Source organism: Nuphar pumila, chromosome 2, assembly GCF_984573655.1.
Source record: "Nuphar pumila chromosome 2, dmNupPumi1.hap1.1, whole genome shotgun sequence".
Classification (NCBI taxonomy): domain Eukaryota; kingdom Viridiplantae; phylum Streptophyta; class Magnoliopsida; order Nymphaeales; family Nymphaeaceae; genus Nuphar; species Nuphar pumila.
Window position 1 is genome coordinate 84,448,252 of NC_143250.1, and position 15,399 is coordinate 84,463,650.

The 15,399-nt window shown below is 39.0% G+C and overlaps 1 protein-coding gene across 1 annotated transcript; it reads left to right on the forward strand.

Moving 5' to 3' along the window:
- Positions 1 to 859: 859 nt before the first annotated feature.
- On the forward strand, positions 860 to 9,783 carry LOC149845897 (WAT1-related protein At3g30340-like). Its single transcript, XM_089989695.1, has 6 exons — positions 860 to 1,056; positions 2,776 to 2,838; positions 4,016 to 4,132; positions 7,461 to 7,860; positions 8,631 to 8,782; positions 9,654 to 9,783. The coding sequence occupies exons 1-6, from the start codon at positions 860 to 862 to the stop codon at positions 9,781 to 9,783; spliced, it is 1,059 nt and encodes a 352-aa protein (XP_089845821.1).
- Positions 9,784 to 15,399: the final 5,616 nt, after the last annotated feature.

Genomic DNA, 15,399 nt, shown 5'->3' on the forward strand with positions numbered 1-15,399 from the left:
AATTGGGAATGCTCATGCGTATGGAACAGTACTGTTTCAAATTCTATCAAAGCTCCAGGCAACTAAGGTATAAATTAAAAGGTCTTCATAGTGATCCACTATGAGTTGCCGCTACTCGATCTGGAAGAAGTTCCCTCTTAATTAAGGATCATTATATTGTAATTAAAAAACCTTCATGAAAAGGACATAATCCTTGATCACTTTTAGATTTATTTTCTAAGGAGAACGATCGATGGAAGCATAGTCACAATAAAGCATCAGCGAGGGAAAATCCGCACGTGATGCTTTTGAAAAAATGGGGTTTTCTGAGGAGATTATATAACTTTATGATATATATATATATATAAAAGCAAAAATATAAATATAAATAATACAAAAGACTAGGCGAAGAAGTGTTTTGGTTGCGTTAATAATTAACGGGTTAAATTTTAATATTTTAAAAATAGTTGTTATCTTGAAAATATCTCTCTCTTTTTTTTGTATAATATTGTAATAAAATTCTGATGTTAAAAAAATATCAGCGATATCGACGAGTATGATGGGAAGTGATCTTCCTGTGATTTGCACTCTTAAAAGGAAATTTTTTTTTGACAGATTAAAAGGAAAATTTTAAAAACCTAAAAAGGTAGGTAACATAAAGTAGGGAAGTGACACTGGAGAATTTAATCTTTTGGTTTGCCCCCACTTCCACAGAATAAAGTTTAGAGTTTAGACCACTACACACCACCTCCAAACGACTATAAAATCCCTGAGATTGCCGGCCAGGTCTCCAAAGTAAGGTTCAACAGAAAATCATATCAAAGATTAAGTGACCCGGTTCTAGGTGAGGGTTTCCCTTCGTCATCAAAAAGAAAAAAAAATGGTTTCACAGGCACAGAGTGGTAGCAGCATTTGGCTGCCGGTGGCCGTGGTGCTGATGGTGCAGGTTGCCTTTGCTGTGATGAATGTGCTGGTCAAGCAAGTTCTGGATGAAGGAATGAGCCGCTTTGTGTTGATCACGTATCGGCAGTCTGTTGCAACAATCTTCATTGGTCCCATAGCTTACTATGTGGAGAGGTACTGATAATTTTTTTTCTTTCTAAAGAGGAAATAAGAGGTGTGTTGGGGGGGGGGGGGTAGGCCCCCTTCCATTGAGCAAAGTCATGTCTAGCAAAATTACAGAAATATTCCACATTCCTGTACAAAATCCCGTCCTCCTACTTTGATCGGTGATATTAGAATCATGCAGGTAGTCTTAGATGGATTGGTAAGCATATTGTGTGGTTACTCTAGTTCCAAGGTCTATCCTATCATTCTGGTGGCTTGCCTGGTGGGTGTCCTTTGTGCCCGATAACACACTTCTGGTTAATCTAGTTGCCAGATAGTGTTAGATGTTCCTCATCATTAAAGAAAAGGTCTATGATTCTAAATGTTGAGAATGATGCTTTTAAATAAAAAATATATTTTTTTTTATTAAAAAAAGGTATCGTATGGTGAAACTACTGCGATGGCTTGAGACTTGAGTTTCTCTTGGAAGTTTTATTATCCTTTTTCAATGGATGAATTGTTGTTGAAAACTTGAAAAGGAAAATGGGCAAACTCGTAGCGCACATGTATTCAACCTTTGTATTTATTAATAGCTTAGAGCCGTGGAAACTCAATGGGTGACATTAATGCATTTTGTTTCGTTAGTTTAGTAATATTTGGTCACTTGCTTGTGCAATCATGTGCATTCATTTAAAATACTAAGAGTACAACTAACTTGATTGTTCTGATATGATTAATTTAGTAATATATATTTGACCATTTACTCGGGAGATCATGTGTATTGGTTTATGATACTAAGAAGTCGACTTGATGATTGTTTTGCTACATATGTTTCTAAATCTCTTTATGTTGTGCCCATGCTAGAAAAGTGAGCACTTGACAGCCAAAAAAGGAGATGTCGTAAAAGAGAAACTTATATAGTGGTTTGTGATAATTGCCTTGGACACAAAAGAAGGAATTACATTTTATCTTTTCATTTATATGATCATTTGTATATATAAACTATTTAGCAAACTCCTGTTTTTTTTTTTTTTGGTAAAAATGACTTCATGGATACCAACGAGGCTCTGCTTGTCTGTTAGGAGCAGCTAGTGCACATCACCTTGTGTCGGGACGTTGCAGGTTCAAAACCCAATGGTATAGTTTTATAACTGGTAGGGGTCTGCCTAACCCTAGCTTGCCTTTCAAAAAAAAAATCACTTCATGGATGCGATCGTTATGTTGTTTTTAGTAGGAATTGGTTTATTTAGATCATCTTGTGTTGGAGCGTTGCAGATGCAAAACCCAATGGTATAGTTGTATAACTGGTAGGGGTCTGCCTAACCCCAGTTCTTCATGTTGTTTTCAGTAGGAATTAGTTTATTTAGATCATTGGAATCTGAACTGTGTATAGGTTTCCCTGACGGTGAAAAATTGCAAATGCACTCATTTTTTTCGACTTTATAAAACGTCCTTTTTTACTAAAAGAACATCATACAAGGGTCGATTTCCATTAAATTGATCATGTTAATGCATTTACAAGATTCCCACTTGATTGTACGTACAATTAACTATATTAAATATATAGCTCTTGTCCTTTTTTTTTTATATTTGAAACTAAAAAGGGGATTTACTTTTGTGATATGACATCTAATATTTCATTACTTTATGATATATTTTATTTTTTTTGGGCTAAATATATAGGAGTAGCTTCTTTATAATACAATGTAGGGATGTTTTTAATAACATGCATGAAATTTTTGTCTGCAGGAATAAGAGGCCCAAAATAACCATCAGCATCTTTCTGCTCCTTTTCTTAAGTGCCTTACTAGGGTAAGCATGTCTGCCTCCAAACTATGATTATTACATTATCCATTTTTTCCTTTTCTTGATTCCATGGTCGAGACATACAAGGACACCATTTGACTCCAAACGTGACCATAGGGATCAAGAGCTGTGCTACTGTAGATGATCCAGCGCACCATTACCATGCTTGATCCTACAAATACTGCCATCTTTAATGCTTATGGGAGTGTGGGTCTATACCCTACTGTAGATGATGCAGCATGGTGAATACTATGTTCAGTAGTAGGTGTGCCAACCAACAAAGCAACAAATATTGGCCATATTTTGAAGATGCCATAAAGGCCAAAATATTACGATGTTTTTAATCATCTACAATATTATTGTTTTAACGGATTTTTTTTTTACGCTTTATATTAGTTATATCTTGGGTAAAGTGAGTCACTTTATTTAATTTTTATTGTTTTTGTTATTTGTTTAGTTATTTTTTTGATATTTTTCAATTAAAACACGGGAAAAACAATAACATTCCATTGCTTCTGAGAATTTGATTTCCCTTACATAGAGCTGGTAAACGAGGCGAATGGATCAAATAAGGCATGTTTGGGTTTGGCTCGTTTACCATTGGAGTGGGCTCATGAGTCAGCTCGATCAAGTTCGTGTCTAGCCACCTTGTCCCTAAACAAGGCGATTCGAGCACAAGATACTTAAAATATAAATATATATTACACCTAAAAATATATATATTTTTTATTTATACGAGCTCACCCAAGCTAAGCCAAGTCAATGACCCTGCTTTCGGGCTCGACTTATTTAAGCTAAACTAGCTGCTGGTGGCTCGGCTCACCAGCTGTATGAGCCGATCACAAATGAGCTCATGCCTAACCGAGTCGCAAGCTGTTCAGTTCATTTACCAGCCCTACCCTACACCATGGCTACCAATAAGATGTGACATGAGTGCATGCACCACCTACGTTTGTGCGGCTCTTCATCATTTCATTTATGTCAAGTGCTGAAAACAACTATTTTCTTTTCTGTTTTTTTTATAAATACAAGAGTAAAAGCCAACCATTTCTGTTTTTGCGTCAAATTCATATGATAGCAAAAAGTAAAAGCCAGGATGCAACGCTTATGTGATGGCTACAGTTCCTATACTTTTCAATTGAGGTAGGCACAACTGATAACGAAACTTTTGGGCATGATTCAGGATGACAGGGACGCAGTACTTCTTCTTCTTTGGGCTGGAGCACACTTCTGCTACGTTCGGCTGCGCCTTCATCAACATGACCCCTGTGCTGACGTTCCTATTTGCTCTCCCATTCGGGTATGTAAGCCAAACTATCAACAATAATACTGACTGCAGTGTGTCTCCTTAGTGGTGGTGGGATAACGTTTGGTGCACTAACTGATGTATTAGGCACATTATTTAGCTCGTGCTTTTGCTTTTTTGAGAAAGCACACACAAGCACTGTATAATTGCTAGCCTTCTATCCACAATAGCTAGCCCCTTATGTGGACCAAGGCACATAAACCTAGTTATTTGGCTTGGTTTGCTGAAAAGGTGTCAGTCAAATGCCATGACCCTTTGATGATATTCTGGTGGATGCTCAAGTGTCTTGCATAGTGGTGGGTGAGGCCCTACGGGTGTGTTTGATTGCTTTAGATCTCAGATCTGAGGTGATATGAGATTCTAAGATGTTGGATTCTGACTCGGGTGCTTTGGCCTTGAAGAGAAACTCAACAAAGCGATGAGTCCCACAAGCACAAGCACAAACACAACCGCACAACATGAAAACATCATTTACACAAAAACAGAAAAACCCAAACACAAAACAGAAAACTCATCAAAGACAACAGACATCTAGATGAGGATCGGTTGAAGGCAGAGGCAGGTCTTTGAGATATATACGTAAGATAGAATACACATAAGCCAAGACCCTATGAGTCAAAAGATTAAGGTTGAACAGAACATCCCGAAAAGTAACATCATTTCTGGTCATTCATATAAACCACCACACTGTAAATAACCAAACTCTCCAAATAGTCCTCCACTTCTTTTCGCGTCTAAGAGAGAGAGAGAGAGAGAATTCTTCTCCGAACCCTCTCAAGCTAGAGAGCCATGAATCTGCGGATCCTTCTTCTATGAAAAACTATGTTTAGCGTGTGACCTATAGGCTTAGAAAGATCAGATTTAGAGACCTTTGCAAGAAACTTGACTCCACAGCCATGCCTCAAACCTGTGATGGCAGATCAAGTGCAATCACACTGCACACTTTAATGTGCTGCTGCTGATCTGCCTTCCATCTTCTATTGGGCCCCACAGCTGACAATGCTCGAGAGACGTGCAGCAGTACACTTAAAGTTTACAATGTGATTGCACCTGATCTGCCTTCCGGACCTGAGCCATCCGTTAGTGCAGATCAGGTGTACACCAAAAGTGACCGGCAGCACCTGACTGCCCTCCATCTCACTGTTGGGTCCCACAATTGTCCCTAGCTAAGACTAAGGCTGATAACCAATGCGTTCATGGTTGTCGTTTTTTTTGTCGCTACGCAACTTTTCTGGTAGTACTGAAAATTCGAAATATATATGATTCTGAAGCTAATGTGTTGCTCGTTTTGTGACAAATCTGGGGAGATTTATGAAAATCTCACCAAGATATCGCGAGAAATTACCCAAAAGTTCAAAAAATGGTATTTTTCTCGTGCTATTTTCAATTTCTTGAGAGTTTTTCATCAAAAATATAAATAACGTGTTTTAACAGTGATAATTATATTTTTATGGCTATTTATTGTGAAAAAAACGTATGGTTTTTTATTTTGAATAAATTTTATTTATATTTCCTTATAAAATTTTATATTTTCATTTATTTTTTATTACGGAAATTTTGCTGAAAAACATGAGATTTACAAGTTTTTGGTTGCCGATGTGTTGACGTTTTTAACTTTTGTCACCGTATTGCTCGCCCCCACCACGTAAGCTCCACTGCCAAAGCCATGGGAAGCAGATCAGGTCATGCTGAAAATGAGCGTTTTTGCTCATGCGGACATCGTGGCCGTCTGTTTGTATTTTGGATGAATGCCACGTGGTTTTGTTGACTTTTGAGCTTTTGAAATGCAAATGGGAAACTCGGGAAAGTCACATCTAGGGGTGGCAATCGGGTAGGGTTGGCAGGTCAGCATACCTCAATTCGAACCCGGTCCGTTTATTTAACGGGTAACCCGACACGACCCGCCAACCCGCTTAATAAACTGGTTGGGTCGGGTAAACGGGTTGGCAGGTTAGCGGGTCAGGTTGGCGGGTTGGTGGTCGGGTTGGCGGACGGGTTGGTGGGTTAGCGGGTTGACCTGCCTGGCTAATTAACCCGTTTATTAAACGAGTCAATCGGGTTGGCGGGTTGGCATACCCCTAACACGAACCCGACCCGTTTAATAAACGGGTTAGGCAGGCGGGTCGACCCATTTATTACACAGGTTCGTTTTTGCCCAACCCGAGCCCGCCTAAGAGGCGGGTTGGCGTGTCAGGTTTTGCCACCCCTAGTCACATCAACCCTTGCATGGTATGAGAAAATGGAGAATGGGACAGGTCATATGGCATATGATGGTACCCTCATTTGCTAATTCTATGAATTGATCAATTCAATCAGGCTCTCAAGCCTCAACCGGCCGGGTTGGTTTAGTGGGGTGGAGCCTTAGCTGCTAGATGGACAGTCAAGGTTCAATTCTCATGGGTGCACGCCCCTCTGCACAAGCCAACTCCTAGGATAGGCCTTGAGGGGCACGCGTCCTAGCCTGAAGTTTTACTCTGCCGATGCTAGGATTGTAGGGTATGGCATAAGAGTAGGTCTCTTTCCATGAAAATGGGTATGGCATAAGAGTAGGTCTCTTTCCATGAAAATGGAGGCTCATAAATATCAGGAAATTAAGAAAATACGAACCCCTCATTTTTTAGATCAGTGTAAAAGGTTGGTCCCTAAATGAATTATTTCCTTACATTAATTAAAACGATCTAACTGGAGTACCAACTAAGTCTGAAAAAAAAAGCTCAAAAACAATTTAAGTGTTTTTTTCTTATACATTTTTTTTAAATCGAAAAATTCACATTTTCCACAGTTGTTTTGTGCCTATTTAATTAACTCGTATCTACTCCAGTCCAATCTAGCTGAAGGAATACAACGTAAACTTAGCTAAGTAGTAAGAAATAAATAGAATACAAATCTAGTTTCATAGTTTATAACTGATCAATAGTAAACACGTATTGGATTAGGTACCTTTCACGTTCTTATCTATTTTCTAGCGAGGTAAAAAATCAGTGGTTCATATTACACTGGAACGTTTTATTTATTTGGATTGGACGGTGCAATCATATTATATTGCAAAAACACTTGATGATAAAATATTAGAGTTTTTTTTTTTTTTGATGAATCAATTCAATCTAAAGCATGTTTTTCGGTAAATAAGCAATGACAGACGTTAGTTAGTCAAAGGTTCGATTCTCATGGGCATCGCCCACTCTTTTGCAAATCAACACTAGGTGGGCACCTCTAAAAGCTCCAGACACACCCGTGCTTTAATGAGGTTTGATGATCTGGTGCCTTCATCTCAACGACTTCACGCGTAGGGGGCGTCCCTTATTCCTTGTTTGTCTTGCAGGATGGAGAGTGTGAACATCAAAAGCAAGTCAGGAGTGGGAAAGGTGATGGGCACGGTGGTGTGCGTGGGCGGTGCGATGCTGCTGACCCTGTACAAAGGCAGAGCACTCACGCACCCTTCATCCGAGTTGCACCAAAATCATGAAGCCTCAAAGAAGTTGGAGTCACAGAAGGAGTGGATCCTTGGCTGCCTGTCGCTGTTTGCCGGCAGCGTTGCATGGGCGTCTTGGTTCATAATCCAAGCCAAGATCGCCAAGTCTTACCCTGCCCTCTATTCCAATAACGCCATCGTGTCCTTCCTGAGCGCCCTTCAGTCTGCTGCCCTCACGTTGGTGCTTCACCGGGAACCTTCTCTGTGGGTACTCAGAGGAAAACTCCAGCTTATCACAGTCATGTACGCTGTAAGTGTTTTAATTATGACGTTTTTTTTTTCTTGCTTTATGACAAGGAACTCTCGCTGAGAACCCGGTCACCTAATGGGCTCACCAACCCGTGAGGTAAACCTCAGGTGGTGTCACCAACACCCAATCCTTCAAGTAGCACACCCTGTGGGAGTTAAACTTGGGACAAATTAAGGGATTATCGCCTTCTCCCCAGGCCCGCTCCCACTTAAGCAACCCAGGCAGGTGTATACCAAGATATAGAGTGGACGTTTAATTAAAAACATCAAGGTGTTCCATTAAAAAAAATCAGCCTCTCATGCTTTAGATACCAGTGAAGATCTTTGGGAGGATAATACTGACATATATAAAAAATAAAAAATGTAAAAATTATATTGCTTTAATTAAAATACAAAAATATAAAAAAATAGAAAATGTGGTTTCATCACATTAATATTGAAAACAAATGTTTTATTTTCAAAGTAGGTGTTATTTTGAAAGTATGGCACTTTTTATTTGCTTTTGAAAATATCACGATAAAATCCCGATATTTACAAAAATGTAGCTGATATTTGTTGCATAGAATTCGAAATTGCAAGTTAGCCAAAAAGAGTAGTTGCCGAGCTCAACTCACAATTGGCTCTAGGTTGATAAAATTGGCAACAAACAGGGGGCACCGTCAATTAATTTCCAAAGACTGGCAGTTTAGCATTGCGTGAGGGACTACAGGAAGAAGCAGAGTTAGTGCTAATATTCCCAAATTTGGCTGAGAATTTGCACTTTGGATGCAGGGTGCTGTGGGAGCTTGCCTAGCCTACACCCTGATGGCATGGTGTGTTGAGAAGAGGGGCCCCGTCTTCACTGCAGCATTCAGCCCACTCATTCAGCTGGTGGCTGCCATCATCGAGGTCACGTTTCTGCACGAACGATTGCATCTAGGAAGGTGGGTCCCTTCCCCCTCTTCTTCATTTATGTCTGATCTCAATCAATTAGCAGATAGTAGGTGATGGTGGGCTCCATTTTGATTGGTCACACTTATCTACAAATGGAAAGCATTGAACAGGAAACGGATGGCAAGGATTGAATGTATGATGGAACCCGTCCTATTTCAAATGATGGGACCCGTATTCCATTATAACTCACATTGAGTCCTAATAAGGGCATCCAATGCATACCACCAAAGATATGATGCATAAACATCACTAGATGAGCTCTCAATTACCCTCATTTGAGGTTGTTTAATTTGGGTGTCTTGAATCTTGGACTCATTTTGATCGATGACCCGATTTGAAAATATTTTTGGAGACTGTACAATAAGAATTTTCCATGATGTTTGTGTTGGTCGTGGAGGATTTGGGCTGATAACACAAGTTTGGAGCCCATCACAAAATTCTTTCAGGGGTGCCAGGACAGAGCCCTTGCAGTATAGACTTGTCTAGTTTTTGACAGAGCCCTTGCAGTATAGGCCTGTCTAGTTTTGTAAGTTTTCTTTTTATACTAGTCAGGGTTTTCTGCCCTTCATTATATATATATTGTCATCACCTTTTTAGAGTTGGGTATGAGAGTTTTTGGGTGTATTGAAGATTAAGGTTTTGAGAGCTTTGCATCGAGCCACTGTATGTCCTTGGAGCTTGCTAGTGAAATTTTAGCTTACGCCAGGCTTGAGTGTTAAACCACATAAATCTTGTGTCCTGTTTTTTTTCTTCCTCTCTTTATCTTGTAGATTGTTCCATTCTGATTGTGGTTTCACATAAAAGAGGTCATTCTTTTCTAGTATACTTTTAGTGTCTTCTGATACTCTCAGATTTGTGCAGCGTGTTAGGATCTGTGGTGATGGTCATTGGCCTTTACATGTTGCTGTGTGGGAAGAGCAAGGAGAATGAGTGCAGCCCAGAAAAACAAAAGCAAGCCATTAACGAGGATCCGGCGACCCAACTCGTTTGAAGTTAATCTTCACGTAATTTTTCTTCCTATCTTATGTACAGAGACCAAGCACCAAGATGACTTTTTTGCAGAGAGCCTAATGAAATGATGAATGATACTCTGTATATCAACTTCATGGCCATATATGATACCCCTTTCTGAGAAGAAAAAACAATAACAGAAAGCAGCATCCATGATTCGAGACATAAGACACCAAGCATATCCAACAAAGTGAAGAGATTTAAAACTAACCAAAAGTAGGGATACTTATCTATCTGCAAAGGAAACTGGGGAAATCAAATCCACACCAATTGACACTAACCTCAAATTGCACTTTACAAGCATAAGTCCATCCTACAGCAAGGCTTGCTCAGAGTTCACATTAAGCAAATTAATCTCCCCAAACTCCAGTTATGCCTGGATCTGTGGACATGCATCCTTGTTAAGAATAGCTGATGGCTTTATCCTTTGGTCCATCTATGGGTGTAGTTCCAAAGCAGGTTATATGTCCCCCCCCCCCCCGAACAGGGCAGTTAGCTACATCTCATGTTCGGGGGTCCCAAAGAGCACCACGTATGTAAGCATGTGCGTCTCGTATCCCCATGTTTGTCAGCATTAATTAGCGTTGGAGTTTGATGCGATTGCAAAGACTTAAGTACCCTCTCCTCCATTGGTGCAAAAAAAATGACGGTTCTTGAAAAGGAGTGGTTGTAAAGACTTAAGTGCCCCGAAGATGATTATTTAAGACCTAGTCTCTGCACTGCAAGATTATCCGAGAAAAAAATCTCCCCTGGAGGAGGCCATGAACATCAACACTCTCACTCTCTCTCTCTCCCTTCTATTTCTGCTTCTGTGCACATCCATTAGAAGATCATACATTGCTCCATCAAGCACCGACTGACCCTACACATTGACTGTTGTGGAGCCTGATTCAAAGTTTTTACCCTTACAGGAGGAGGGTTTGGGGGCTCATCCCAGCGTGGGTAGCATCATTCAACTCTCACTCTCACTCTCTCCCTTCTATTTCTGCTTCTGTGCACATCCATTAGAAGATCATGCATTGCTCTATCAAGCACCGACTGACCTGCACATTGACTGTTGTGGAGCCCGATTCAGAGTTTTTACCCTTACAGGAGGAGGGTTTGGGGGCTCATCCCAGCGTGGGTAGCATCATTCAACTAAATGAGTTGTAAATCCTGATTCAGAGTTTTTACCCTTACAGGAGAGGGGTCTGGGGGCTCCTCCCAGCGTGGGTAGCATCATTCAACTTGAAGAGTTGTGGAGTCTGATTTAGAGTTTTTACCCTTACAGAAATGGGGGTCTGAGAGCTCCTCCCAGTGTGGGTAGCATCATTCAACTTGAAGAGTTATGGAGTCTGATTCAGAGCTTTTACCCTTACAAAAGGGGGGTCTGAGGGCTCCTCCCAGCGTATTCATGGCCTTTTGCCCTTACAGGAGGGGGGTTTGGAGGCTCATCAACCCTCTCACTCTCTCTCTCCCTTCTATTTCTGCTTCTGTGCACATCCATCAGAAGATCCTACATTGCTCCATCAAGCACCGACTGACTTGCACATTGACTGTTGTGGGTCTTTACTGATGAGCTGCCTCTAAATTTATTCGACTCTGGGTTCTTACTGCACTTGAAGTTGAGTCATTGTATTTTTTGTTGTTTGGTGGGTGGTGAGACCCTCCTCTACTCTCTCAAGACTTTTAGCTTGGGCAATCTTTCTTTTGATGATTGTGGTTGTAATGTATCGTTGAAGTTAAAATGGAGAATGAAATGACAATAGAAATCACTGAAAATTTACAAAAATAAACTAGACTCAATAACAAAGACACCACTTTTTACGGATTTGGAATATGACCTCCGGTTAGGGAGATATGGCCCTGACAAGTTGGTCCTAATTCGGGTAGCAATTTACAGCGATTTGCTTACTGAATAACACTACAAATCGCTATAGCGATTTGCGGAAGACACTACAAATCACTATAGCGATTTGCGGAAGAATCTACAAATCGCTATAGCGATTTGCGTAAGAATCTACAAATCGCTATAGCGATTTACGAAAGACACTACAAATCGCTATAGCGATTTGCGATTTGTAGTGTCTTCCGCAAATCGCTATAGCGATTTGTAGTGTCTTCTGCAAATCACTATAGCGTTTCGTTGGAGACCCGAAAATACTACAAATTGCTGTAGGAAAGCCCGATAATACTACAAATCAATGTTGAAAGGCCCAAAAAAAATTTGGTCCGGAGGGGAAGCCCCCGGACCCCCCTCCTTTAAGGGCAAAAACTTTAATCAGGCACATAAGTAGAGAGAGAAGGGAGAGAGAGTGAGAGGGTTGGTGTTCATGGCCTTCTCCAGGAGGAACCCTTTACCTCCCTTGATTTCTTCTCTAGAGAGAGAGAGGGTTTTACAGTGTTTTACGAAGAAGGAAGAAGAAGAAGATGGCGATGGAGCAATGTAGGATCGTCTGTTGGATGTGCACAGAAGTAGAGAGAGAAGGGAGAGAGAGTGAGAGGGTTGATGTTCATGGCCTTCTTCAGGAAAAACTCTTTGTTTCCCTTGATTTCTTCTGTAGAAAGAGAGAGAGAGGGGGGGTTTTACAGTGTTTTACGGAGAAAGAAGAAGAAGACTTTGAAGAGTCAACATCATCCTCGACTTTCTGGATAAAGGACATGTTTGTCCTTTTTTTGAACAGAAAAAGAAGAAGACTTTGAAGAGTCAACATCATCCTCGACTTTCTGGATGAAGGACATGTTTGTCCTTTTTTTGAACTGTTTGTTTTTTCTTTTTTGAATGAAGGACATTTTTGTCATTTTCTCAAACCATCACTTTATGAGAAGAATAACAAGAAAGGGTACTTAAGTCTTTGCAACAACACCAGAGTCCGATGCAAAGTTATGTCAACATACACGGGAATACGATCCCCATGTGCTTGTATACATGGTGCTCATTCAAAGCCCCGAACACAGACGTAGGATTCAGTGAATCATCGGGGGCGAACATACACCACCCTCTCGTGTAGTTCGAATTCAGGGTCGTTTGATTGTCATGCAACGATCCAGGGAGACTGCGTTCCAAAATCATGTGGGCCCCACATCGGGAAAAAAATTGGCACTGTTACTTCCCTTCCACACAACTTGTCTCATTGTTTTTCTGCTAGGAGTGCGGTTCTTTTGTCTAGAACAACTCATCAAGGACGAGTTGTCCTAGACTTTTTATACCAATTGTCAAACACTTTCTTAAGGTCAGGCTTTGATGTAACCTTGAATCCGAAGTTACGAGAAAATCTACCTCTACAGACTACACTTATGTAACTAAATTATGAAAGCTCAAATTTAAGGAAAAATAAGCAAAAAAATTGAAAGAAAATACTCAAAATTCATTCATAAACCAACCATCTACAAATCTACATAGAAAATATCTATAAGCATCTAAGCTTTTCTTGCGTATTCTTGATCAACCAGATCTTACATCAGGTTTTTGAAATGGGATTGTAAATGGATCAGGTTTTAAATAGATCCATTTTTTAATCTGGTGTGAAAATTTGAGCCTAACTCAAATTTATTCAAGTTCACATTCAATCGTGGTTCCACTCAAATTGTAGACCCATATGGGTTAATGAGTTTGGTATAAACCTTGTCAAGTATAAACAGGTTGGGTTCATTTTTTAATCTGAACAGACATTACCATTTAACAGGATTGTATATTAACAAATTAACACCAGCATAAAGCTTGTCAATTCAGAAAATTAAATAGAAAGAAAATTTCAATGTAAGCACTTAGAAATCGTAAAACTTATAAAAATCACTATTTTAAAATATACCAAAATTTATAGATGTAAAAAACATCACTTGAAACCTGTTTGGGTACAAACTGGGTTTGGGTCGATTCAAGTGATGGGTCAGTTCAGGTATGACACACGTTTGGGTACAAAATCATGTTTAAGTTCAGGTCAATTTGGGTGCAATTTATATATGTAGAAACTGTCTGGTCATGGAAGTGGATTTTGTACGATTAGGTTTGAGTCTACATTTTTTCACCCAAGAACTAATATATTTCTTAGACAAGTTTAGATCTAAACCCAAGTCCATAGGTCTGTCAGAATCAGGTCGGGTCTGGTTTTGTAACACCTTCAAAATTTTAACCTTAATTATTTTACCAATATTAAAATTTGGTGACAATTTTTTTTTTATAAGTATAATTATAAGTAAATCAGATCTTATAATGTGAAAATAATTTTAAAAAATGGTTAAGACTTTGAACAGGGTTACATTAAAGATAACAATCAAATCAAAATGTGTGAGATATACACATTTTGAAACTACATACAATATAAGACTGAAATATGAAAAATTTTAATTTCATTTCAAATCAGAGTATAAAAACAACAATTTAGTTTCTACGTGATCAAATACTTAAAATAAGAAGATCATGTCTACCAAGATCGTAAGGTAAAAGTAGACCATTGAGGATGCAATTTGACATGTCCTTCACTTCAACTACTCATTATAATTTACCTGCATTACCTGTCTCTCATAAAATAGGGTCAGACTCACTAAAGTTTAGTAGGGCAACCCAAACCCAAACTTGAAGAAAACATATCAAGCATTCAAAGGTAAAGACATGATGTATTATTCATCAATTATTAAGTGATAGATAAGAGAACAATGTATTATAAGTCATCCATTCAAGCATTTAAACATAAGACATTTAAAAGCATTCCATCACTTAATATTTCATTCAACCTTAACTCACATCATAAAGCATAATCTATATGCATTGAGAACATACAAGTCATCTCATATATATATATATATATATATAAGACATTCAGGTCATTGCATCATTTTCATATGCATTAATAATTCTTATAAATAATAGGTCAAATCATATTTGACCACTCTAATGTGAAACACATATAGATACTTTCTAAGTAAATCAGTTAGATATTCATGATATATATCAATCATGATATATAGGTATGATATATCTTAATCAGACAATTATAGTACAATCATTTGCAACAAGATTATGTAGGTGTGATGCGTCATTCACCAATTAAGTCAATCTAGTCATTTGTAGGCGTGATGTATCATTCACCTATATACACTAACATAAGAATCCTAATCATAACCTCATATCAAGATTTGCAAATCTATAAGGATTTGATTCTCACATATGAGTTCAATATATAATTATGCTACAATCGAAAAACCAAATCCAGAGATTCATAACTGGTTATTTCAACTAACTCCGAAGATTATCATAATTTATTATAACATTTCATTTAATCATAATAAATATTCACAAGATCTGTCAGATCACTTCACTACAAGAAAATACGTTGTTAGCGACAGAAATATTCCGTCGCTAGTTAGCGACGGATTAACGAGCGACAAACATCCGTCGCTATAATTAATGAAGCTTACAAAAATAGCGACAGAATATAGTCTGTCGCTCAGTCCGTCGCTACTTAGCGACGGATTTTGTGACATATTGTTTTGTCGTTACGGCCGCACCATTTGGCGACAGCTTTTGCGACAAAATCTAGTCTGTCGCTACTTAGCGACGGACTTGGCGACGGAATATAGTCTGTCGCTCGTTTCGTAAATTTGATTTACGTTGGCT

Bases quoted from the DNA above. Each gene is read 5' to 3' on its own strand.
- LOC149845897 (XM_089989695.1), top strand. From the start codon at position 860: ATGGTTTCACAGGCACAGAGTGGTAGCAGCATTTGGCTGCCGGTGGCC. The intron at 2,839-4,015 runs GTAAGCATGTCT...GGCATGATTCAG, and splicing joins TTCTTAAGTGCCTTACTAGG to GATGACAGGGACGCAGTACT. The intron at 4,133-7,460 runs GTATGTAAGCCA...TTTGTCTTGCAG, and splicing joins CTATTTGCTCTCCCATTCGG to GATGGAGAGTGTGAACATCA.